Below are 22,514 nucleotides of genomic sequence, written 5' to 3'. Positions count from 1 at the left end.
TCTGCTGTTGTTTTCTACCTTTCGGGGGGGGGGGTTTGTACGGAGCGGGGTGGGGGGGGCGCGTCACACACCTACCTCATGGGGGGGCCCCCGACAGCGCCGGACTCCTGGGCCCCCCCGGGAGGGAGGGTCGGGACCCTCCTTGGGGCGGGGGGGGTGATTCCTCCCTCTTCCCCCCCCCGGTGGGGCAGAGCTGGGGGGGGGTTGGTGCTACACTGGGGGCTGGGGGGGGGCATGAGGTTTTGGAGCAAAATCACTTTTTTAAATTGAAATAAAGACAAAAATAGGAACGAGCCGCTTCTGGTCTGCGGTCGGGGCAGCTGCGTCCTCGTCCGGGGGGGCAGACGGGGTTGCTGCCCCCCCCCCCCGCACCACCGGACACCTGGGTCCGCTTCAGTGCGGTGTTTTGGGGCAAAAGAGCAAGAAAACGGAGTCTGGAGACCAGCTTCTGCCTGGGCCCCGCAGGCGGGTGCGGGGGGACCCAGGCGTCCGGGCCCCCCCCCGCCCCCGCAGCCATCCTGGAACAAAGGGCAGGAATGTCCCCGACAGGTGGCGGGGACAGAGGTGACATCAAAGGACAGGAATAGGACCCAGGCATCCGGGCCCCCCCCCGGCCTTTGTTCTCCCCCTGTGGCCTTCCAAAGATGGGGAGCGGGCCCAGGCGTCCGGGGGCCCCGCTGTCCCCTGGGGCCCAGGCGTCCGGGCTGCCTCCGCTCCACCCTGCTGCCCCGGGGGGACCCAGGCGTCCGGGGGCCCCGCTGTCCCCCGGGGCCCAGGCGTCCGGGCTGCCTCCGCTCCGCCCTGCTGCCCCGGGGGGACCCAGGCGTCCGGGGGCCCCGCTGTCCCCTGGGGCCCAGGCGTCCGGGCTGCCTCCGCTCCGCCCTGCTGCCCCGGGGGGACCCAGGCGTCCGGGGGCCCCGCTGTCCCCTGGGGCCCAGGCGTCCGGGCTGCCTCCGCTCCGCCCCGCGGGCTCTGCTGCCCTGGGGGGACCCAGGCGTCCGGGGGCCCCGCTGTCCCCCGGGGCCCAGGCGTCCGGGCTGCCTCCGCTCCGCCCTGCTGCCCCGGGGGGACCCAGGCGTCCGGGGGCCCCGCTGTCCCCCGGGGCCCAGGCGTCCGGGCTGCCTCCGCTCCGCCCTGCTGCCCCGGGGGGACCCAGGCGTCCGGGGGCCCCGCTGTCCCCCGGGGCCCAGGCGTCCGGGCTGCCTCCGCTCCGCCCTGCTGCCCCGGGGGGACCCAGGCGTCCGGGGGCCCCGCTGTCCCCTGGGGCCCAGGCGTCCGGGCTGCCTCCGCTCCGCCCCGCGGGCTCTGCTGCCCCGGGGGGACCCAGGCGTCCGGGGGCCCCGCTGTCCCCTGGGGCCCAGGCGTCCGGGCTGCCTCCGCTCTGCCCTGCTGCCCCGGGGGGACCCAGGCGTCCGGGGGCCCCGCCGCCCCCCGGGGCCCAGGCGTCCGGGCTGCCTCCGCTCCGCCCTGCTGCCCTAGGGGGGACCCAGGCGTCCGGGGGCCCCGCTGTCCCCTGGGGCCCAGGCGTCCGGGGGCCCCGCTGTCCCCTGGGGCCCAGGCGTCCGGGCCCCCCAGCTATGTTTAGCCCCGACAGCTGCGGGGTGTCGGGTGTCGGTGACATTTCGGAGGCATTTTGGGAACAATGAGCTCGGGCCGTTGTTGGGCCAGGGGGTCCCGGGGGGCCCGGGGGGGGGGCGTCACGCGGGGGCGGGACGAGCCCCCATAAAGGGACCCCGGGGTGGGGGGGCGGCGACGCCGGCAGAGCCCCGAGAGCGACCGGACGAGGGAGACACCGGTGCCGGGGGGGCGCTGGGGGCTATGGGGGGTCTCGGGGGGCTATAGGGGAGATGGGGGCTATAGGGGGTGTAACGGGGGGTTATAGAGGATGACGGGCTATAGGGGAGATGCAGCTATAAGGGAGACGAGGGTATGGGCAGTAATGAGCGTTATAGGGGGTGATGAAGGGCTATAGGGGCTAATGGGGGCTATAGGGGGTGATGGGGGCTATGGGGCTAATTGGGGGCTATAGGGGCTAATGGGGGCTATAGGGGGTGATGGGAGCTATGGGGGAAGATGCAGCTATAGGGGAACATGGAGAGCTACAGGGCAGACGGGGCTATAGGGGCTAATGGGGGGCTATAGGGGGAGATGAGGGCTATAGGGGAGATGGGGGCTATAGGGGACGGGGGTCGCCCCCCCGCTCTCCTGACCCCCCCCAAAATCCGCCCAGGCGCCGCCAACCGCAGCCATGTCTGAGGCCGAGGAGGAGTACGAGGAGTGAGTGACCCCGGACGCCTGGGCCCCCCGGACGCCTGGGCCCCCGCCCCAGTCCCAAACTGGGGCCAGAGTCCCCCCAGTACTCCCCATTGCCCCTGTACTGGGATGGGCCCCCCCCCATACTGGAACTGGGACCCTCGTACTGGGATGGAGCTTCCCTTACTGGGACCAGGCCCCCCCCAGTGTCCCCTAGACTGGTCTAGCCCCCCCCCCCATACTGGTCTGCCCGTCCCTGTATTGATCTGGGCTCCCCCCATACTGGGATCAGGGTCCCCAGTGCCGCCGTACTGGGATCAGGACCTCCCCATACTGGTCTGGGCCCCCTCCACTGGTGTCCCCCCCCCCATACTGGTCTGGGCCCCCCCCCATACTGGTCTGGGCCCCCCACCATACTGGTGCCCCCCCCATACTGGTCTGGGCCCCCCACCATACTGGTGCCCCACATACTGGTCTGCCCCCCCATACTGGTTTCCTCCCCCCATACTGGTCTGGGCCCCCCACCATACTGGTGCCCCCCCCTTACTGGTCTGGGTCCCCCCATACTGGTTTCATCCCCCCATACTGGTGCCCCCCCTCACCCCTCTCCTTCCCCCCCCAGGGAGCAGCCCGAAGGTGAGTGACCCCCCCCCCGCAGCTCGTTAGCTAACGAAGGCCCCGGCTCGTCGGCCGCCCCCTAACGAACTGGGGGGGGGGGCTGAGCCTGGGGACCCCATTACCCCCCCCATAATTAAACCCCCTTAATAAACTCCTCTTAACTAACTCTGCCTTAATTAACCCCCCCCCAAGTGGCTCATTAACCACGGGTGTTAATCAACCTCTCTGCTAACGAAGCGGGGCCTTGGCTGCGGTTTGTTAATGGTTAATGAGGGTATCGGGGGGGGTCACTAATGAGATCTGGGGTGTTAATTAACATTAACGGCCGGGGGGGTCGGGGGGGTCCCTAACTCTGACCCCCCCCCCCGCGCCCCCCAGAGGAGGAGCAGCCCGAGGAGGAGCAGCCCGAGGAAGAGGAGGAGGAAGGTCAGTTGGATGGGACCCCCCCGACCCCCCCCAGACCCCCCGGGACCCCCCGAAACCCCAGGACCCCCCCAAAGTCCCTGGGACCCCCCAGACCCCCTGGGACCCCCTGAAACCCCAGGACCCCCCCAAAATCCCCAGACCCCCCAGAGCCCCTGGGACCCCCCCGAAACCCCAGGACCCCCCCCAGAGCCCCTGGGACCCCCCCAAACCCCCTGAGACTCCCCAAAACCTCAGGACCCCCCCAAAGTCCCTGGGACCCCCCAGACCCCCTGGGACCCCTCAAAACTCCCCCGGGATCCCCAAACCCTCCCCGCCCCCCCCAAATCTCTCGGACCCCCCCAGACCCCCTGGGACCCCTCCAAACCTCCTGAGACTCCCCAAAACCCCAGGAACCCCCCCAAAATCCCTCGGACCCCCTGGGGCCCCCCAAACGCTGGGACCCCCCGAAACCCTCCCTGGACCCCCCTGAAATCCCTGGGACCCCCCCAAACCCTGGAGCCCCCCGAAATACCCGAGACCCCCCCCAAAACCCTGAGACCCTCTAAAAATCCCCGGGACCCTCCAAAATCCAAGGACCCCCCCCAAGTCCCCCGCCCCCCCCACTTTGGACCCCCCCCGGACGCCGGGGCCCCCCGTGGGGGGGGGGGTCGGGTAGACCCTGACCCTCTGCCCCCCCCGGGCCCCCCCGGACCCCCCGGACCCCCCACAGCGACGGAGCCCTCGAAGGCGCCCGAGGAGCCAGGTAGGACCCGGGGGTCCCCCGAGACCCCCGTGGCCCCCCCAGCCCCCCATAGACCCCCCATGGCCCCCCCGGACCCCATGGACCCCAATAGACCCCCCCCATGGACCCCCCCAGCTCCCCATAGACCCCCCCAAAGACTCCCCCCACTTCCCATAGACCCCCGGGGACCCCCACGGCCCCCCAAAGACCCCCAATGGCACCCCTCACCCCCCCGGAACCCCTGCTCCCCCCCATGGACCCCTCCATAGACCCCCGCCCCCCCATAGACCCCCGTGGGTCCCCCCAGCCCCCCATAGACCCCATGGACCCCGATAGACCCCCCCATGGACCCCCCAGCTCCCCATAGACCCCCCACAGACCCCCCCCACTTCCCATAGACCCCATGGACCCCGATAGACCCCCCCAGGTGACCCCCTGAACCCCCTGTAGAGCCCCATGGACCCCCCCCAGCTCCCCATAGACCCCCCCCACAGACCCCTCATAGACCCCCCCATAGACCCCCCCCTCCCATAGACCCCCATGGACCCCCCCAGGCCCCCCCAGCCCTTCTCACCCCCCATGGACACCCATAGACCCCCCCCAGCTCCCCATAGACCCCCATGAACCCCCTATAGACTCCCCATGGACCCCCCCAGATCCCCATAGACCCCCCCCTGGACCCCTCCAGGGACCCTGTTGCCCCCCTATGGCTCATCCCCCGACCCCCCTTGCCCCCATAGACCCCCTGCTCCCCCCCGTAGCCCCCACTAGACCCCTATTGCCCCCCCGCCCTCCTCACCCCCCAAGGACCCCCCGTGGCTCCCCCTATTGCCCCCCATAGACCCCTATTGCCTCCTGTAGACCCCCCCAGCCCCCCGGGCTCCCCCCATGGACCCCCATAGACCCCCCCATAACCCCCTGCTCCCCCGCACGGATCCACCCCATGACCCCCTCTCGGTCCCCATAGCCCCCCCATAGCCCCCCTGCTCCCCCCATAGCCCCCCCGGCCCCCCTGACCCGCTTTCCCCCCCCCCAGAGGAGGAGCGTCCCAGGCCCCGGTGAGCCGGACGGGGGTCGGGGTTGGGGGGCCGGAGGGGGCGACCCCAGTGCCCCCCCCGGCTGACCCCGGCCCCCCAGGCCCGTCGTGCCCCAGCTGGCCCCCCCCAAGATCCCCGAGGGCGAGCGGGTCGACTTCGATGTGAGTGGGGGCCGCTATGGGGCCGGGGGCCTCGCCGTGGGGCTGAGGGTGGCTGTGGGTCTCCCCATGGGGCTGAGGGTGGCCATGGGTGGCCCCATAGGTGTCCCCATGGGTGGCCGTGGGGCTGAGGGTGGCCATGGGTGGCCCTGTGGGTGGCCGTTGGGCTGAGGGTGGCCATGGGTGGCCCATGGGGGACTGTGGGTCTCCCCATGGGGCTGAGGGTGGCCATGGGTGGCCCCATAGGTGTCCCCATGGGTGGCCGTGGGGCTGAGGGTGGCCATGGGTGGCCCATGGGGGGCTGTGGGTCTCCCCATGGGGCTGAGGGTGGCCATGGGTGGCCCCATAGGTGTCCCCATGGGTGGCCGTGGGGCTGAGGGTGGCTGTAGGTGGCCCCATAGGTGGCCGTTGACCTGCCCATGGCCGTGGGTGGCCCTGAGGGTCACACCGTGGGTCTGAGCGTGGCCGTGGGTGTCCCCATGGGTGGCTGCGGGTGACCGTGGGGGTGAGCGGGGCCATGGGTGGCCCGGTGGGGGACCGCGTGGGTGGCGCCGTGGGTCTGACGCGGCGGCGGCCCAGGACATCCACCGGAAGCGGATGGAGAAGGACCTGCTGGAGCTGCAGACCCTCATCGACGCCCACTTCGAGCAGCGCCGGCGCGAGGAGGAGGAGCTGGTGGCCCTCATGGAGCGCATCGTAGGGACGGGGGACGCGGGGGCGTGGGGGGGGACACGGGGGTCCTCCTGGAGCCCACCGTGGGGACATGGGACATGGGGGGGACACCAGGGTCCTCCTGGAGCCCACCGTGGGGACGTGGGACACGGGGGGACACCAAGGTCCTCCTGGAGCCCACCATGGGGACATGGGACATTGGGGGGACACGGGGGTCCTCCTGGAGCCCACCGTGGGGACATGGGACATTGGGGGGACACGGGGGTCCTCCTGGAGCCCACCGTGGGGACATGGGACACGGGGGGACACCAGGACCCTCCTGGAGCCCACTGTGGGGACATGGGACATTGGGGGGACACCAGGGTCCTCCTGGAGCCCACTGTGGGGACATGGGACATTGGGGGGACACGGGGGTCCTCCTGGAGCCCACCGTGGGGACATGGGACACGGGGGGACTCCAGGGTCCTCCTGGAGCCCACCGTGGGGACATGGGACATTGGGGGGACACCAGGGTCCTCCTGGAGCCCACTGTGGGGACATGGGACATGGGGGGGACACCAGGACCCTCCTGGAGCCCACTGTGGGGACATGGGACATGGGGGGGACACCAGGGTCCTCCTGGAGCCCACCGTGGGGCCGGAGGGTCCGGTGAGGGGCAGCCGGGGGTCCGGTGCCACCGTCCCCGTCCCCCAGGAACGCCGCCGGGCCGAGCGCAACGAGCAGCTCCGGAGCCGGACGGAGAAGGAGCGGGAGCGGCAGGCGCGGCTGGTGGTGAGCGGGGACGTCGGGGACACCAGGGACCCTGGAGGACCCCCCAGGGCCATCGCCACCACCCCAGGGCCATCGGGAACCCCCCCCCGGGGAGACCAGGGACATCCTGGCGTCACCTGGGACCTCCTGAGGCCATTGCGACCACCTAGGGCTGTCAGAGACCCACCTGGGGACCCTTGGGACCCCCCGGGGGACCTCCTGGAGCTATGGTGACCACCCCAGGACCATGGGAGACCCACTTGGGGAGCCCTGGGACCCCCTGGAGATCCTCCAGGGCCATCGTGACCACCCCAAGGACATTGGGGACCCTCCTGGAGTCACCTGGGATTTCTTGGGGCCACCGTGACCACCCCAGGCCCATGAGGGCCCCCCCTGGGGACACCAGGGACATCCTGGAGACCCCCCTGGGGACACTGGGAACCCCCAGGGCCCCGTCCCAGCCCGCGTCCCCCCGGCAGGAGGAGAAGATGAGGAAGGAGGAGGAGGAAGCCAAGAAACGGGCTGAGGACGACGCCAAGAAGAAGAAAGTTCTCTCCAACATGCCCCACTTTGGGGGGTACCTGGTTAAGGTGGGGCTGGCGTGGGGCATCCGGGACCCCCCAGGGGCCTCCAGGAGCCCCTAGAGACCCCCAGGAGCCCCCCCTTGGGAAGGAGATCCCAATAGGGAACCCACCCTGGGGCAGGGGACCCCTCCAGGAGCCCCATAGGGACCTCCAGAGATCCCAAAGGGCCCCATAGAGACCCTCAGGAGCCCCGTAGGGATGCCAAGGACCCCCCTTGGGCAGGAGACCCCCAGAGGGACCCCCAGAGACCCCAAGGAGCCCACTAGAGACCCCCAGGAGCCCCCCCTTGGGCAGGAGACCCCCAGAGGGACCCCCAGAGACCCCAAGGAGCCCACTAGAGACCCCCAGGAGCCCCCCCCTTGGTCAGGAGACCCCCAGAGGGACCACTAGAAACCCCCAGGAGCCCCCCCCTTGGTCAGGAGACCCCCAGAGGGACCCCTAGAGACCCCCAGGAGCCCCCCCTTGGGCAGGAGACCCCCAGAGGGACCCCCAGAGACCCCAAGGAGCCCACTAGAGACCCCCAGGAGCCCCCCCCTTGGTCAGGAGACCCCCAGAGGGACCCCTAGAGACCCCCAGGAGCCCCCCCTTGGGCAGGAGACCCCCAGAGGGACCCCTAGAGACCCCAAGGAGCCCACTAGAGACCCCCAGGAGCCCCCCCTTGGTCAGGAGACCCCCAGAGGGACCCCTAGAGACCCCCAGGAGCCCCCCCTTGGTCAGGAGACCCCCCAGAGGGACCCCCAGAAGCCCCCACCTTGGGCAGGAGACCCCCAGAGGGACACCTGGAGACCCCCAGGAGCCCACTAGAGACCCCCAGGAGCCCCCCCTTGGTCAGGAGACCCCCAGAGGGACCCCCAGAAGCCCCCACCTTGGGCAGGAGACCCCCAGAGGGACACCTAGAGACCCCCAGGAGCCCACTAGAGACCCCCAGGAGCCCCCCCTTGGTCAGGAGATCCCCAGAGGGACCCCCAGAAGCCCCCCCCTTGGTCAGGAGACCCCCAGAGGGACCCCCAGAAGCCCCCCCCTTGGGCAGGAGACCCCCAGAGGGACCCCCAGAGACCCCCAGGAGCCCCCCCTTGGTCAGGAGACCCCCAGAGGGACCCCCCGAGCCCCCCCCCCGGGCGGGGGCCCTGCAGGAGCCCCGCAGGGACCCCGGCCCCCCCCGGGCAGGCGGAGCAGAAGCGGGGCAAGCGGCAGACGGGCCGCGAGATGAAGCTGCGGATCCTGGCGGAGCGCAAGCGGCCGCTGCACGTGGAGCAGCTGCGGGAGGACGAGCTCAGGTGCCCCCCCCGGCCCCCCCCCGCCCCCCCCGGGGCCCCCCCGGCCCCCTATCCGCTCACCCCCCCCCCTCGGCCCCCCCCCCCCCCAGGGCCAAGGCCAAGGAGCTGCACGACTGGATCCAGCAGCTGGAGTCGGAGAAGTTCGACCTCATGGAGAAGCTGCGGAGGCAGAAATACGAGGTGGGGGCGCCCGGACGCCTGGGCCCCCTGGGGGGGGAGGGGGCGCCCGGACGCCTGGGCCCCCTGGGGGGGGCACCCGGATGCCTGGGTCCCTGGGTGGGGAGGGGGCGCCCGGACGCCTGGGTCCCTGGGTGGGGAGGGGGCGCCCGGATGCCTGGGTCCCCTGGGGGGGGCACCCGGATGCCTGGGCCCCCTGGGTGGGGAGGGGGCGCCCAGACGCCTGGGCTCCCTGGGTGGGGGGCACCCGGATGCCTGGGTCCCTGGGTGGGGAGGAGGCACCCGGACGCCTGGGTCCCTGGGTGGGGAGGGGGCGCCCGGATGCCTGGGTCCCCTGGGTGGGAAGGGGGCGCCCGGACGCCTGGGCCCCCTGGGTGGGGGGCGCCCAGACGTCTGGGTCCCTGGGTGGGGAGGGGGCACCCGGACGCTTGGGTCCCTGGGTGGGGAGGGGGCGCCCGGACGCCTGGGCCCCCTGGGTGGGGGGCACCCGGACGCCTGGGTCCCTGGGTGGGGAGGGGGCGCCCGGACGCCTGGGTCCCTGGGGGGGGGCACCCGGACGCCTGGGTTCCTGGGTGGGGAGGGGGCGCCCGGACGCCTGGGTCCCTGGGTGGGGAGGGGGCGCCCGGACGCCTGGGCCCCCTGGGTGGGGGGCGCCCGGACGCCTGGGTCCCTGGGTGGGGAGGGGGCGCCCGGACGCCTGGGCCCCCTGGGGGGGGGCACCCAGACGCCTGGGTCCCTGGGTGGGGAGGGGGCGCCCGGACGCCTGGGCCCCCTGGCTGGAGATGCCCGGACGCCTGGGCCCTCCCCACCAGTCTCTCTCTTGCCCCCCCCCCCCCAGATCAACGTCCTCTACAACCGCATCAGCCACGCCCAGAAATTGTGAGTGGGGGCTGGGGGGTCCCGGGGGGGGGGTTGGGGGTCCTGGGGGTGTTTGGGGGGGTCCCGGGGGGGTTGGGGGATGTTTGAGGGTCCCAGGGGCTGGGGGGTTCCAGGGGGTCCTGGGGGGTCCCGGGGGTGTTTGTGGGTCTTGGGGGTGTTTTGGGGGGGTCCCAGGAGGGTTGGGGGGTATTTGGGGGTCCCGGGGGGGGTTGGGGGTCCCGGAGGGGGTTGGGGGCTGTTTGGGGGTCCCGGGGGTTGGGGGTCCCGGGGGTGTTTGGGGGGTGTTTGGGGGTCCCGGGGGTGTTTGGGGGGCCCGGGGGGGTCCCGGGAGTGTTTGGGGGCCCCGGGGGTTGGGGGTCCCGGGGGTGTTTGGGGGTTCCGGGGTGTTTGGGGGGTGTTTTGGGGGTCCCGGGGGGGTTGGGGGGTCCCAGGGGTTGGGGGTCCTGGGGGTTGGGGGGTATTTGGGGGTCCCGGGGGTGTTTGGGGAGTGTTTGGGGGTCCCGGGGGGGTCCCAGGGGTGTTTGGGGGGTGTTTGGGGGTGCCGGGGGGGTCCCGGGGGTGTTTGGGGGTGTTTGGGGGTCCCGGGGGTTGAGGGTCCCGGGGGTGTTTGGGGGGTGTTTGGGGGTGCCGGGGGGGTCCCGGGGGTGTTTGGGGGTGCCGGGGGTGGGGGGTGCCGCCCCGCTCTCACCCGTCCCCCCCGCAGCAAGAAGGTGGTGGGGAAGGGTCGCGTCGGGGGACGCTGGAAGTGACGCGGCGCCGCCGCCGCCGCCAATAAACGTCGTCGCTGAACCGCCCTCGGCCCCGGCTCCTGCGTGTGCGCGTGTGTGTGTGCGTGTGCACGCGTGTGCACGTGCGTGTGCGCGTGTGTGTGTGCGTGTGCACGTGTGTGTGTGTGCACGTGTGTGTGCGTGTGTGCATGTGTGTGTGTGCACGTGTGCGTGTGTGTGCACGTGTGTGTGTGCACCTGTGCATGTGCACGTGTGTGTGCGCGTGCACACGTGTGTGTGTGCACGTGTGCGTGTGTGTGTGCACGTGTGCGCACATGTGTGTGCACGTGTGCATGCATGCACATGTGTGCATGTGCGTGTGCGCACGTGCGTGTGCATGGGGGCTCGCACAGCCCTCGTGCGCCGCTCGGCCCCCCCCCCCCCGCAAGCGCCACCCCTGAGCGCCGCGCGGCCGCTCCGTGTCCCGCGCCCCCTCGTGCACCATCGCCCCCACCCCGTGCCGCAGCCTCGTGCGCCGCACCATCAACCCCGCGTCGCCCCCTCGTGCGTCGCATGACGGCCCCGGGCCTTGCTCGCCCTCGTGCGCCGCACCATCAACCCCGCGTCGCCCCCCTCGTGCGTCGCACGACGGCCCCGGGCCTTGCTCGCCCTCGTGCGCCGCACCATCAACCCCATGTCGCCCCCCCTCGTGCGTCGCACGACGGCCCCGGGCCTTGCTCGCCCTCGTGCGCCGCACCATCAACCCCATGTCGCCCCCCCTCGTGCGTCGCACGACGGCCCCGGGCCTTGCTCGCCCTCGTGCGCCGCACCATCAACCCCGCGTCGCCCCCCTCGTGCGTCGCACGACGGCCCCGAGCCTTGCTCGCCCTCGTGCGCCGCACCATCAACCCCGTGTCGCCCCCCCCTTGTGCATTGCACGACGGCCCCGGGCCTTCCTCGCCCTCGTGCACCGCACCGTCGCCACCATGTTGCATCCTGGTGCATCGCACGGCTGCCGCGGGCCTTGCCCGCCCTCGTGCGCTGCGCCATCGTCACCGTGTCACGTCCTTGTGTGTTACACGATGGCCCCACGTGGCCCTCGTGCACCGCACCATCAACCCTGCGTCGCCCCCCTCGTGCGTCGCACGACGGCCCCGGGCCTTGCTCGCCCTCGTGCGCTGCGCCATCACCCCGTGTTACATCCTTGTGCATCGCACAGCTGCCCCACGCGGCCCTCGTGCGCTGCCCCCCCCATCACCACGTCGCCCCCTCGTGCGTCGCACGACGGCCCCGGGCCTTGCCCGCCCTCGTGCACTGCACCATCGCCCCCCCCACCCCCGTGTCGCGTCCCCCCGTGTCCCACGACGGCCCCGTGTCTCCCCCCCCGCTGCGGGGTGTGGGGGGGGCCGAGACCCCCCGCTTCCCGGCGCGCCCCGCGGACTACACTTCCCAGCGTGCCCCGCGCCCCGCCTACACTTCCCAGCGTGCCCCGCGCCCCGCCTACACTTCCCAGCGTGCCCCGCGGCGCCGCCTGCGCTTCCGGCGCGCGGCGCCGTTGCCATGGCGCCCCGCCCCCGCGCTTCCGGCGCTCCGCCCCCGTACGGAAGCCGGGCGGGGCCCGGCGGCGGCGGCGGCGGCGGCGGCGGCGGCGGGGGGCGATGGCGGCCGAGGGGGGCGCGGCGGCGGCGGCGGCGGCGGCGCGGGAGCGGCGGCGGGAGCAGCTGCGGCAGTGGGAGGCGGCGGCGGCGGCGGCGGCGGCCGGGCCCCCTCGGCCGCCCCGGGCCCGCGCCGTCCGCTTCGAGCGCGCCGCCGAGTTCCTGGCCGCCTGCGCCGGCGCCGACCTGGCCGAGGCGGCCGCCATGGTGCGGGCGGGGGGGCGGGCGCTGCTCAACGGCTCCAACGCCGACGGCATCAGCGCGCTCCACCAGGTGGGCGGGGCCTCCTTTCCCCGGGGGCGGGGCTTCTGTCACCGGGGGCGGGGCCTCCTTGCTCCGGGGGCGGGGCCTTCTGTCACCGGGGGGGGGGTTTCCTGCGCCGGGGGTGGAGCATCATGAAGTCCGGAGGGCGGGGCTTCCTATCCCGGGGGCGGGGCTTCCTACCACCAGGGGGTGGGGTCTCCTGTGGCAGGGGGCGGGGCTGATGGTGGGCAGCAGGTTGGGGGTGGGGCGTGAGCCGGACACCTGGGCCCCTCATGGTGGGGGGGTGGAGGTGGTGGGGGTGGTGCCCGGACACCTGGGCCCCTCGGGGGAGGCCGGACGCCTGGGCCCTTCATGAGGGGAGGGGAGGGTCCTCGGACACCTGGGCCCCTCGTAGTGGGGGGTGCTCCCGGACGCCGGGGCCCCTCGGGGGGTGCTCCTGGACGCCTGGGCCCCTCGGAGGGTGCTCCCGGACGCCTGGGCCCCTCAGGGATTGTTCCCGGACGCCTGGGCCCCTCATGGTGGGAGTTGCTCCCGGACACCTGGGCCCCTCGGGGGGTGCTCCCGGACGCCTGGGCCCCTCGGGGGTTGCTCCCGGACGCCTGGGCCCCTCAGGGATTGTTCCCGGACGCCTGGGCCCCTCATGGTGGGAGTTGCTCCCGGACGCCTGGGCCCCTCGGGGGGTGCTCCCGGACGCCTGGGCCCCTCGGGGGGTGCTCCCGGACGCCTGGGCCCCTCGGGGGTTGCTCCCGGACGCCTGGGCCCCTCAGGGATTGTTCCCGGACGCCTGGGCCCCTCATGGTGGGAGTTGCTCCCGGACGCCTGGGCCCCTCGGGGGGTGCTCCCGGACGCCTGGGCCCCTCGGGGGGTGCTCCCGGACGCCTGGGCCCCTCAGGGATTGTTCTCGGACGCCTGGGCCCCTCGGGGGGCGCTCCCGGACGCCGGGGCCCCTCGGGGGGCAGCGAGGTGACCCCCCCCTCCCGCCGCCAGGCGTGCATCGACGAGAACATGGAGGTGGTGCGGTTCCTGGTGGAGAGCGGCGCCGACCTGGACCAGGCCGACAACGAGGGCTGGACCCCGCTGCACGTGGCGGCCTCCTGCGGCTACCGCGACATCGCCCGGTGGGCCGGGCCGCGACCCCTGACCCCCGACCTCGACCCCCGACCCCCGACCTCGACCCCCGACCCGTGACCCTGACCCTGCGCTCGGCCTTGACCCCTGACCTTGACCCCCGACCTCGACCCCCGACCTGTGACCCTGACCCTGCGGCCGGCCTTGACCCCTGACCCCTGACCTTGACCCCGACCCGCGACCTCGACCCCCGACCCGCGACCCTGACCCTCCGCCCGGCCGCGACCCCTGACCCCTGACCTTGACCCCCAACCCGCGACCTCGACCCCCGACCCGTGACCCTGACCCTGCGCCCGGCCTTGACCCCTGACCTGTGACCTTGGCCCCTGACCCACAAACTTGACCCCTGACCCACAGCCTTGGCCCCAACCCGTGTCCTTGACCCCCGACCCTGCGCCCCCGACCCACCGCCTTGACCCCTAACCTACGGCCTTGACCCCTGACCCCTGCCCCCGTGCTGTGACCCGGACCCCTAACCTGTGACCTTGACCCCTGACCTGCACGCTTGACCCCTGACCCACGAGCGGGACCCCTAACCCACGACCCTGCCCCCGACCCGTGGCCTTGACCCCTGGCTCCCAACTCTGACCTCTGACCTGTGGCCCCGCCCCGTGACCCCTGACCCCCGACCTCCGCCCCCGCAGCTACCTGCTGGACCACGGGGCCAACGTGGCGGCGGTGAACAGCGACGGCGACCTGGCGCTGGACGTGGCCGAGGACGACGGCATGGAGGCCATGCTGCGGGCCGAGGTGGCCCGGCGAGGTGGGGGCGGGGCTCCGGGGCGGGGGGCGGGGCCCGGGGCAGGAGGGGGCGGGGCTCGGCCACACCCCGCCCCCTCCCCCCGCCCCCCCCAGGCGTGGACGTGGCGGCGGCCAAGCGGGAGGAGGAGGAGCGGATGCTGCGCGACACCCGGCAGTGGCTCAACGCCGGCAAGATCAGCGACGCCCGGCACCCCGCCACCGGCGCCAGCGCCCTGCACGTGGCCGCCGCCAAGGGCTACATCGAGGTCATGAGGTGAGGGGCCCCGGCGTCCGGGGCCTGGGCGTCGGGCTGAGCGACCCTGGGGCACGGGGGACCCAGGCGTCCGGGGCGGGAGGGACCGTGGGGCACGGGGGACCATGGGGCACGGGGGACCCAGGCGTCCGGGGCGGGAGGGACCGTGGGGCACGGGGGACCAAGGGGAACGGGGGACCCAGGCGTCCGGGGCGGGAGGGACACTGGGGAATGGGGGACCCAGGCGTCTGGGGTGGGAGGGACCCTGGGGCACGGGGGACCCAGGCGTCCGGGACAGGAGGGACCCAGGCGTCCGGGACAGGAGGGACCCAGGGGAACGGGGGACCCAGGCGTCCGGGGCAGGAGGGACCCTGGGGCACGGGGGACCCAGGCGTCCGGGGAACAGGGGACCCAGGCATCCGGGACTGGAGGGACCCAGGCATCCGGGGCAGGAGGGACCCTGGGGCACGGGGGACCCAGGCGTCCGGGACAGGAGGGGACCCAGGCGTTCGGGACAGGAGGGACCCAGGCGTCCGGGGCAGGAGGGGACCCAGGCGTTCGGGACAGGAGGGACCCAGGGGAACGGGGGACCCAGGCATCCGGGGCAGGAGGGACCCAGGCGTCCGGGGCAGGAGGGACCCGGGGGAACGGGGGACCCAGGCGTCCGGGACAGGAGGGGACCCAGGCGTCCGGGGCAGGAGGGACCCAGGCGTCCGGGGCAGGAGGGACCCAGGGGAACGGGGGACCCAGGCGTCCGGGGAACAGGGGACCCAGGCGTCCGGGACAGGAGGGGACCCAGGCGTTCGGGACAGGAGGGACCCAGGGGAACGGGGGACCCAGGCGTCCGGGACAGGAGGGGACCCAGGCGTCCGGGGCAGGAGGGACCCAGGGGAACGGGGGACCCAGGCGTCCGGGACAGGAGGGGACCCAGGCGTCCGGGGCAGGAGGGACCCTGGGGTACGGGGCACCCCGCTGGGGAGCCAGGCGGGGGCCCGGGCGTCCGGCTGCCCGAGGGACCCAGGCGTCCGGGCCGGCAGGCTGCTGCTGCAGGCGGGCTACGACCCGGACGTGCGGGACAAGGACGGCTGGACGCCGCTGCACGCGGCGGCGCACTGGGGCGTGGAGGAGGCCTGCCGGCTGCTGGCCGAGCACCTCTGCGACATGGCGCCGCGCAACAACGTGGTGAGGGGCCGCCGGGGGCGGGGGGCGGGGGGCGCCGGGGGCCCCGGGCCCGTCTCAGCCCCCCGTGCCCAGGGCCAGCGGCCGTGCGACCTGGCGGACGAGGAGACGCTGCCCCTCCTCGAGGAGCTGCAGCGGCGGCAGGACCGCGTGAGTCGCCCCGGGGGGGGGGCCCAAAGCCCCAGCCCCGGCGCCTGGGGGGGGGTCCCGGCTGCGTGGGGGAGCCCTGAGCCCATGGGGGGGGCCCAAAGGTGTAGGGAGGCCCTTTGGGGGGGCCCCGATCCCCTTGAGAGTGGTCCCAAAGGTGGGGGGTCTCCATTGGGGGGGACCCTGAGCTTCTTGAGGGGGTCCCAAAGGTGGGGGGGGTCCATTGGGGGGGACCCTGAGCTTCTTGAGGGGGTCCCAAAGGTGGGGGGGGTCCATTGGGGGGACCCTGAGCTTCTTGAGGGGGTCCCAAAGGTGGGGGGTCTCCATTGGGGGGAGCCTGAGCCCCTTGTGGGGGTCCCAAAGGTGGGGGGGGTCCATTGGGGGGACCCTGAGCCCCTTGTGGGGGTCCCAAAGGTGGGGGGGGTCCATTGGGGGGACCCTGAGCCTCTTGTGGGGGTCCCAAAGGTCTGGGGGGGTCTAATCGGGGGACCCTGAGCCCCTTGTGGGGGCCCCAAAGGTGGGGGGGGTCCATTGGGGGGAGCCTGAGCCCCTTGTGGGGGTCCCAAAGGTGGGGGGGGTCCATTGGGGGGAGCCTGAGCCCCTTGTGGGGGTCCCAAAGGTGGGGGGGGTCCATTGGGGGGAGCCTGAGCCCCTTGTGGGGGTCCCAAAGGTGGGGGGGGTCCATTGGGGGGGACCCTGAGCCCCTTGTGGGAGTCCCAAAGGTGGGGGGGGTCCATTGGGGGGACCCTGAGCCCCTTGTGGGGGTCCCAAAGGCGTGGAGAGGCCCTTGGGAGGGGTCCTGGTCCCTTGAGGGGACCCCTGAGCCCTTTGGGGGGACCCTGAATGTGTCGGGGGTCCATTGGGGGGACCCCAGCCCTTCAGAGGCCCCCAAACCTCCCCTGGGAGCCCCAAACCTGGAGCCTGCGGCATCGGGGGGGGTCCCAAACCCCTGGGGGGTCCCCAAGACTCCCCCTGCCCCCCCCCCGGGGACCCCGAAGCCCTTCCCGGGGCACCCCAAGACCCTCTCTCGGCCCCGGGGCGCCCCGACCCCCTTCCCCTCCCCCCCCGAGGGGGCCCCAGACCCTCCGAGGGACCCCGACCCCCCCCCCCGGGGCGCCCCAGGCGTGGGGGGGTGGGGGGGGGGCCCTGACTCCCCCCCCCCCAGCTGCGCAGCCAGAAGGAGCCGCCGCCGCCGCCGCCGGCGGCCGTGATCGAGCCCGGCCCCGAGCCCGACCCGGCGCCCGCCTGGAGCAGCAAGCACCGCCGGTGAGCGGGGACCCCGGCGTCCGGGGCCCCCCGGCGCCGCTGACCCCCCCCCGGGGCCCCCGCTGACCCCCCCGGCCCCCCCCCCCCCAGGAGCTCCGTGTGCCGCATGAGCAGCCGGGAGAAGATCTCGGTGCAGGACCAGTCCAAGGAGCGCCCGGCGCTGGGCGCCATCGCCCTGCCCGACGACGACAGCGGCGACGAGGGCGACGACGCGGCCCCCCCGCCCCCCGGGCAGCCCCGGACGCCTGGGCCCCCCCCGGCGGAGGCGCCCGCCGCGAGCTGCACCCCCAACGGGGTCCCCCCTGACGGCAAGGTGGGGCCCCCGCGCCTTATATGGGCAAGGGGGCGGGGCTAACTGGGGTGGGGCTAGCTGGGGTGGGGCTAATGAGACGGGGCGGGGCTAATGATATGGGGCGGGGTCTCGCAAACAGGCCCCGCCTCCTCAGGGAGGGAGGCGGCGCCCGGACTCCTGGGTCCTCCCGGCGTGGGAACCCCGGACGCCTGGGTCCTTGGGGGAGGGGGCGCCCCGGACGCCTGGGCCCCCTCCCGCCGACCCCCCCCCCCACCGCCGTCCCCAGGAGCCGCCCTGGGGCCTGCGCAAGACGGGGAGCCTGGGGGCGCTGCCCCCCGCCGGGGCCCCCCGCGACGGCGCCGTCAAGCGCTCGGCCTCCAGCCCCCGCCTGGCCGCCCCGGACAAGGTAGGCTCCGCCCCCTCGCTGCAGGCTCCGCCCCCCACTTCAAGCTCCACCCACCACCATAAGCTCCGCCCTGGTTGTGCCTCAACCCTGCCCCCTCCTCTCTCTGCTTCGGCCCCTCCCCTCTCTTTGGCCCCACCCCCTCTCTTTGTCCCACCTCCTTTTCCTCTTTGGCCACACCCCTTCCTCGACCCCACCCCTTCCTTGGCCCCACCCCCTCCGCCCTTGGCCCCGCCCCCCAGCAGGACATCTGGGAGCTGCTGCAGCAGTGGAACCGCACCCTGATTGGCCCAGGCTCAGCCAATAAGAGCACAGCCTCAGAGCCGGCCAATGGGGAGGAAGGGAGCGCGGCGGGTGTCCCGGTAGGAAGCTCCGCCCAACCACCCCGCAGGGGGCGGAGCCTGTTTTGACCCCTCCCACTGCAGTCTGGGGGATCTGGGGGGGGGGGGGTCACTCCAGAGCCCCTCGGCCGGGTCCCCCCCCGGACTCCTGGGCCCCTCGGACGCCTGGGCTCCCCCCTCGGGGGCTCCCGGACGCCTGGGCCCCCCGGACGCCTGGGCTCCTTCCTTGCAGAGCAAAGAGCCGCGCTTGGCCCGCGTCCCCCCGACCCCCACGCGCCGCATCTTCGCCCTCCCCGACGCCACCCCCCGCACGTGAGTCCCGGACGCCTGGGCCCCTGGGTGGGGGGGCACCGTGGGTCCCGGACACCTGGGCCCCTCGGTGGGGGGGTACCGTGGCTCCCGGATGCCTGGGCCCCTGGGTGGGGGAGCATCATGGGTCCCGGACGCCTGGGCCCCTGGATGGGGGGGTACCGTGGGTCCCGGACGCCTGGGCCCCTGGGTGGGGGGGTACCGTGGCTCCCGGATGCCTGGGCCCCTGGGTGGGGGAGCACCGTGGGTCCCAGATGCCTGGGCCCCTGGGTGGGGGGGTACCGTGGGTCCCGGACGCCTGGGCCCCTGGGCCGGCGGTGACGCTCCCTGCCCGCAGGCCGCCCGACGGAAGCCTCCAGCCGAAGCCGGACGCCGGCGCGGCCCCCCCGGCGCCCCCCGCCCCCAGCGCCGACCCCCGGCCCCGCAGGTGAGGGCCGCGGCCCGGACGCCTGGGCCCCCCGCCCGCTCGTGCGGCGGGGAGGAGGAGGAGGGGGCTGCGGACCCGGACGCCTGGGCCCCAGCGCCGCCCCCTCCCCAGGTCCTACCAGACCCCCGTGCGGGACGAGGAGTCGGAGTCGCAGCGCAAGGCCCGGTCCCGGCTCATGCGCCAGTCGCGGCGCTCCACACAGGTACCCGGACGCCTGGGCCCACGCTGGGGGGGCTCCCGGACGCCTGGGCCCACGGTGGGGGCGGCCCCGGACGCTTGGGCCCACGGTGGGGGGGCTCCCGGACGCCTGGGCCCACGCTGGGGGGGCTCCCGGACGCCTGGGCCCACGGTGGGGGCGGCCCCGGACGCCTGGGCCCACGGTGGGGGGCTCCCGGACGCCTGAGCCCATGCTGGGGGGGCTCCCGGACGCCTGGGCCCACAGTGGGGGGGCCCCGGACGCCTGGGCTCACGGTGGGGGGGCTCCCGGACGCCTGGGTCCACAGTGGGGGGCTCCCGGACGCCTGGGCCCACGGTGGGGGGGCCCCGGACGCCTGGGCCCACGGTGGGGGCGGCCCCGGACGCCTGAGCCCATGCTGGGGGGGCTCCCGGACGCCTGGGTCCACAGTGGGGGGGGGCTCCCGGACGCCTGGGCCCCCCTAGGCTGGGCACTGACCCCCCCCCTTTGCCCCCCCCCAGGGCGTCACTCTGACGGAGCTGAAGGAAGCGGAGAAGACGATTGGCCGCGGCGGGGAGGGGCGGGCGCCGGAGCAGCGAATCAGAGAGGACGAGAGGCGGGACCGGGAGGAGGGGGAGCCGCCCCCAGAGAGCACGGTGGGGGGCCGGGGGGGCTCTGGGGCTGGGGGGGGCCGGGGTCTCCCCCCCCCCCGCTAACACCTGCTCCCCCCAGGACCCCTCCTGGCGCTCCCACGTCCCGGCCCCCCCCGGCCCCCCCGGCTCGCAGGCGAAGAAAGGTGGGTGCCCCCCCCGCACCCCCCAGCTGCCCCCCAGGCCCCCCCACACCCCCCAACTGCCCCACTGCAGCCCCCCAACTGCCCCCCAGGCCCCCCCGCGCCCCCCAACTGCCCCACTGTGGCCCCCCAACTGCCCCCCAGGCCCCCCTGCGCCCCCCAACTGCCCCACTGCGGCCCCCCAGCTGCCCCCTAGGCCCCCCCACACTCCCCAACTGCCCCACTGCAGCCCCCCAACTGCCCCCCAGGCCCCCCCGCGCCCCCCAACTGCCCCACTGCAGCCCCCCAGCTGCCCCCTAGGCCTCCCAGAGCCCCCCAGCTTCTCCCTGCAGCCCCCTGAATCCCCCTCAGCTGCCCTAGATCCCCCCTGCATCCCCCCAACTACTCCCTGCAGCCCCCCAACTGCTCCCCAGGCCCTCCCGTGCCCCCCAGCTCCTTCCTGCAGCCCCCCAACTCCCCCTTGCCTTGCTCCAGCGCCGTAACTGCTGCGTGCAGCCCCCCAAGTCCCCCCCAGCTCCCCCCTGCAGCACCCCAGCCCCCCGAATCCCCCTCAGCTGCCCTAGATCCCCCCTGCAGCCCCCCAACTGCCCCTAGTCCCTCATGGAGCCCCCAAATCCCCCCCGCACCTGCTCACCTCCCCCCTGCAGCCCCCCAACTGCCCCCCTGGCCTCCCCAGCTCCCCCCTGCAGCCCCCCAAGTCCCCCAAAACCCCCTCAGCCGCCCTAGATCCCCCCTGCAGCCCCCCAAATCCCCCTCAGCCACCCTAGATCCCCCTTGCAGCCCCCCCAATTCCCTCATGGAGCCCGCCAGGGCCCCCTGACACCCCCCCCCACCCGCAGGGCCGGAGGCGGAGGGTCCCGGGCCGGAGGCGGCGGCCGAGCAGCGGAGCCGCCCGGGCGGCCGCGAGCGGCGGAAACCGCGGCGGGAGCGACGGGGACCCGGCGCCGAGGTGAGGGGGGCTGGGGGGGGGCAGGCGGGGGGCGCCGGGGGGGCCCCGGAGTCCCCTCGCCGCCGCCGCCGCTGCCGCCCCCCCGACGCCCCCCTGCACCCCCAGGGGGAGGAGAGCGACGAGCCGGAGCCGGGCGGCGCCGAGGACGGTCCCGGGGGCGGGGGGGGCCCCGGGGGGCCGGCGGGGGGCGGCCGCGGCCCCCCCTCGCCCCCCCGCCACCCCCCCAGCCCCCCCGGCCCCGACTACCAGAAGGTGAGACCCGGACGCCTGGGTCCCCTGGGCGGGGAGGGTGAAGGGGGCCCGGACGCCCGGGACCCTCCCAGCTCCGGGGTGTGTGGGGGGGCGTCCCGGATGCCTGGGCCCCTCCCCACTGACCCCCCCCCCCCGGCCCAGCTCTACGAGGACCTTTGGGCCGAGAACGAGAAGCTCAAGGAGCAGCTGCAGGAGACGGAGCTGAAGCTGACGCAGATCAAGCTGGAGCTGGAGCGGGTCACCCAGGTGGGGCCGGGGGGCCCAGGAGTCCTGGGGGGCCCAGGAGTCCTGGGGGGCGGCCGGGGCCCCCCCCTCACCCCCCCACGTCTCCTCCCTCCCCCCCAGCGCCAGGAGAGGATCGCGGAGCGGCCGGCGCTGCTGGAGCTGGAGCGATTCGTGAGTGTCGGGGGGACCCCGGAGCCCCCGGAGCCCCCCCCCGGGCCCCCCCTGAGCCCCCCACATCCCTCCCCGGACCCCCCTCAGCCCCTCTCTGCCCCCCCAGGAGCGCCGGGCGCTGGAGCGGAAGGCGGCGGAGCTGGAGGAGGAGCTGAAGGTGAGGCTGCCAGGACGCCTGGGCCCCCCGGTGGGGGTCGGAGGCCGTGGGGCCCGGACGCCTGGGTCCCCTAGGCGAGGTGGGGAGGCTGTGGGGGTGCCGTGGGGCCCGGACGCCTGGGTCCTCACTCCTGCCCCCCCCCCCACCCCTGCACAGGCCCTCTCGGATCTCAAAGCCGACAACCAGCGCCTGAAGGACGAGAACGCGGCCCTGATCCGGGTCATCAGCAAGCTCTCCAAGTGACGCTGCCCCACGGCGCCCCGCAGCCACCCCGCGGTGCCCCACGGCACTCCACGGCCACCCTACGGCACCCCATGGTGCCCCATGGCACCACGCAGCCACCCCATGGTGCCCCACGGCACCCCACGGCACTCCACGGCCAACATACGGCGCCCCATGGTGCCCCATGGCACCACGCAGCCGCCCCCACGGTGCCCCACGGCACTCCACGGCCACCCTGTGGCACCCCATGGCACCCCACAGTGCCCCACGGCACCCCATGGCCACCCCGCGGTGCCCCATGGCACCCTGCCGCCGCCCCGCGGCACCCCATGGCCACCCAGGGTGCCCCTCAGCTGCCCCACAGCCGCCCCACGGGACCCACAGACTCCGACGCCGCCCCCACGGGACCCTGCTGCTCCCCCCCCCCAGTACGCCACCAGCCCCCCCGGGGCCCTGGGCTACATGTGGGTCCCTGTCACCCCACCCCCCGGCTGCCGTGGGGCCCCCCCACAGTGCCAGAGCCCCGAGGGGGGCGGAGCCAAACCTGGGTGGAGCCGGGGGCGGGAGGGGGCGGGGCCAGGCTGGAGTTGGACTGGGGTGGTCCTGATGTTGATGCATTGGCTCCGCCCCCTTCCCTGAGACCCCGCCCTTCCCGCATGGGGGCGGGCCCTGCCTCGCCCCGCCCCTTCATCGGTGTCAAAGTGGGCGGGGCTCCTGCCAACGCCCCGCCCCCCTCCATGGTGTCGAAATGGGCGGGGCTACTGCACGCCGGCCCCGCCCCTGGGTCCAAGCAGCCAATCATGCACTCTGTGTCCCGCCCCCCCCCCCCGGGATAGGGGCGGGACCTCGCCACCGGCCACGCCCATCGCCAAAGCCCCGCCCCCCTCCTGGGAAGCCAAGGTATTT

General features: G+C 74.4%; 2 protein-coding genes across 2 annotated transcripts in view; both read left to right on the top strand.

Annotated features, from left to right (window-relative positions):
- Window positions 1-536: 536 nt before the first annotated feature.
- On the top strand, window positions 537-10,351 carry TNNT1 (troponin T1, slow skeletal type). Its single transcript, XM_068929191.1, has 14 exons — window positions 537-564; window positions 1,669-1,795; window positions 2,231-2,277; window positions 3,250-3,297; window positions 4,007-4,039; window positions 5,055-5,076; window positions 5,156-5,216; window positions 5,793-5,909; window positions 6,579-6,656; window positions 7,115-7,225; window positions 8,387-8,496; window positions 8,586-8,676; window positions 9,512-9,552; window positions 10,256-10,351. Exons 1-14 carry the CDS (start codon window positions 537-539, stop codon window positions 10,299-10,301), a joined length of 960 nt encoding a protein of 319 aa, XP_068785292.1. The 3' UTR covers window positions 10,302-10,351.
- A 1,566-nt stretch (window positions 10,352-11,917) lies between these two features.
- The window catches only part of PPP1R12C (protein phosphatase 1 regulatory subunit 12C), a 10,712-nt gene continuing 115 nt past the window's right edge, over window positions 11,918-22,514 (top strand). Inside the window, exons 1-21 of the mRNA XM_068929190.1 lie at window positions 11,918-12,187; window positions 13,166-13,296; window positions 13,951-14,069; window positions 14,162-14,321; window positions 15,338-15,482; window positions 15,555-15,629; window positions 16,792-16,892; window positions 16,983-17,205; window positions 17,471-17,590; window positions 17,830-17,949; window positions 18,161-18,240; window positions 18,575-18,664; window positions 18,776-18,866; window positions 19,361-19,495; window positions 19,572-19,635; window positions 20,472-20,581; window positions 20,687-20,833; window positions 20,975-21,079; window positions 21,179-21,229; window positions 21,336-21,386; window positions 21,543-22,514. The exon at window positions 21,543-22,514 is cut by the window's right edge and continues 115 nt beyond it. Coding sequence (XP_068785291.1) covers window positions 11,918-12,187; window positions 13,166-13,296; window positions 13,951-14,069; window positions 14,162-14,321; window positions 15,338-15,482; window positions 15,555-15,629; window positions 16,792-16,892; window positions 16,983-17,205; window positions 17,471-17,590; window positions 17,830-17,949; window positions 18,161-18,240; window positions 18,575-18,664; window positions 18,776-18,866; window positions 19,361-19,495; window positions 19,572-19,635; window positions 20,472-20,581; window positions 20,687-20,833; window positions 20,975-21,079; window positions 21,179-21,229; window positions 21,336-21,386; window positions 21,543-21,629 — 2,475 coding nt within the window. The 3' untranslated portion in view covers window positions 21,630-22,514. The remainder of the gene's footprint in view (window positions 12,188-13,165; window positions 13,297-13,950; window positions 14,070-14,161; window positions 14,322-15,337; window positions 15,483-15,554; window positions 15,630-16,791; window positions 16,893-16,982; window positions 17,206-17,470; window positions 17,591-17,829; window positions 17,950-18,160; window positions 18,241-18,574; window positions 18,665-18,775; window positions 18,867-19,360; window positions 19,496-19,571; window positions 19,636-20,471; window positions 20,582-20,686; window positions 20,834-20,974; window positions 21,080-21,178; window positions 21,230-21,335; window positions 21,387-21,542) is intronic.

This window comes from Struthio camelus, unplaced genomic scaffold (assembly GCF_040807025.1).
Source record: "Struthio camelus isolate bStrCam1 unplaced genomic scaffold, bStrCam1.hap1 HAP1_SCAFFOLD_82, whole genome shotgun sequence".
Lineage (NCBI taxonomy): Eukaryota > Metazoa > Chordata > Aves > Struthioniformes > Struthionidae > Struthio > Struthio camelus.
The sequence above is the reverse complement of the archived record's forward strand: the minus strand, read 5'-3'. Positions and strand labels throughout refer to the sequence as shown.

Excerpts from the sequence above, each read along its gene's own strand:
- TNNT1 (XM_068929191.1), top strand. The coding sequence starts at position 537 with ATGTCCCCGACAGGTGGCGGGGACAGAG. Across the intron at positions 4,040-5,054 it reads GAAGGCGCCCGAGGAGCCAG|AGGAGGAGCGTCCCAGGCCC; the intron begins GTAGGACCCGGG and ends CCCCCCCCCCAG. Across the intron at positions 5,217-5,792 it reads GCGAGCGGGTCGACTTCGAT|GACATCCACCGGAAGCGGAT; the intron begins GTGAGTGGGGGC and ends GCGGCGGCCCAG.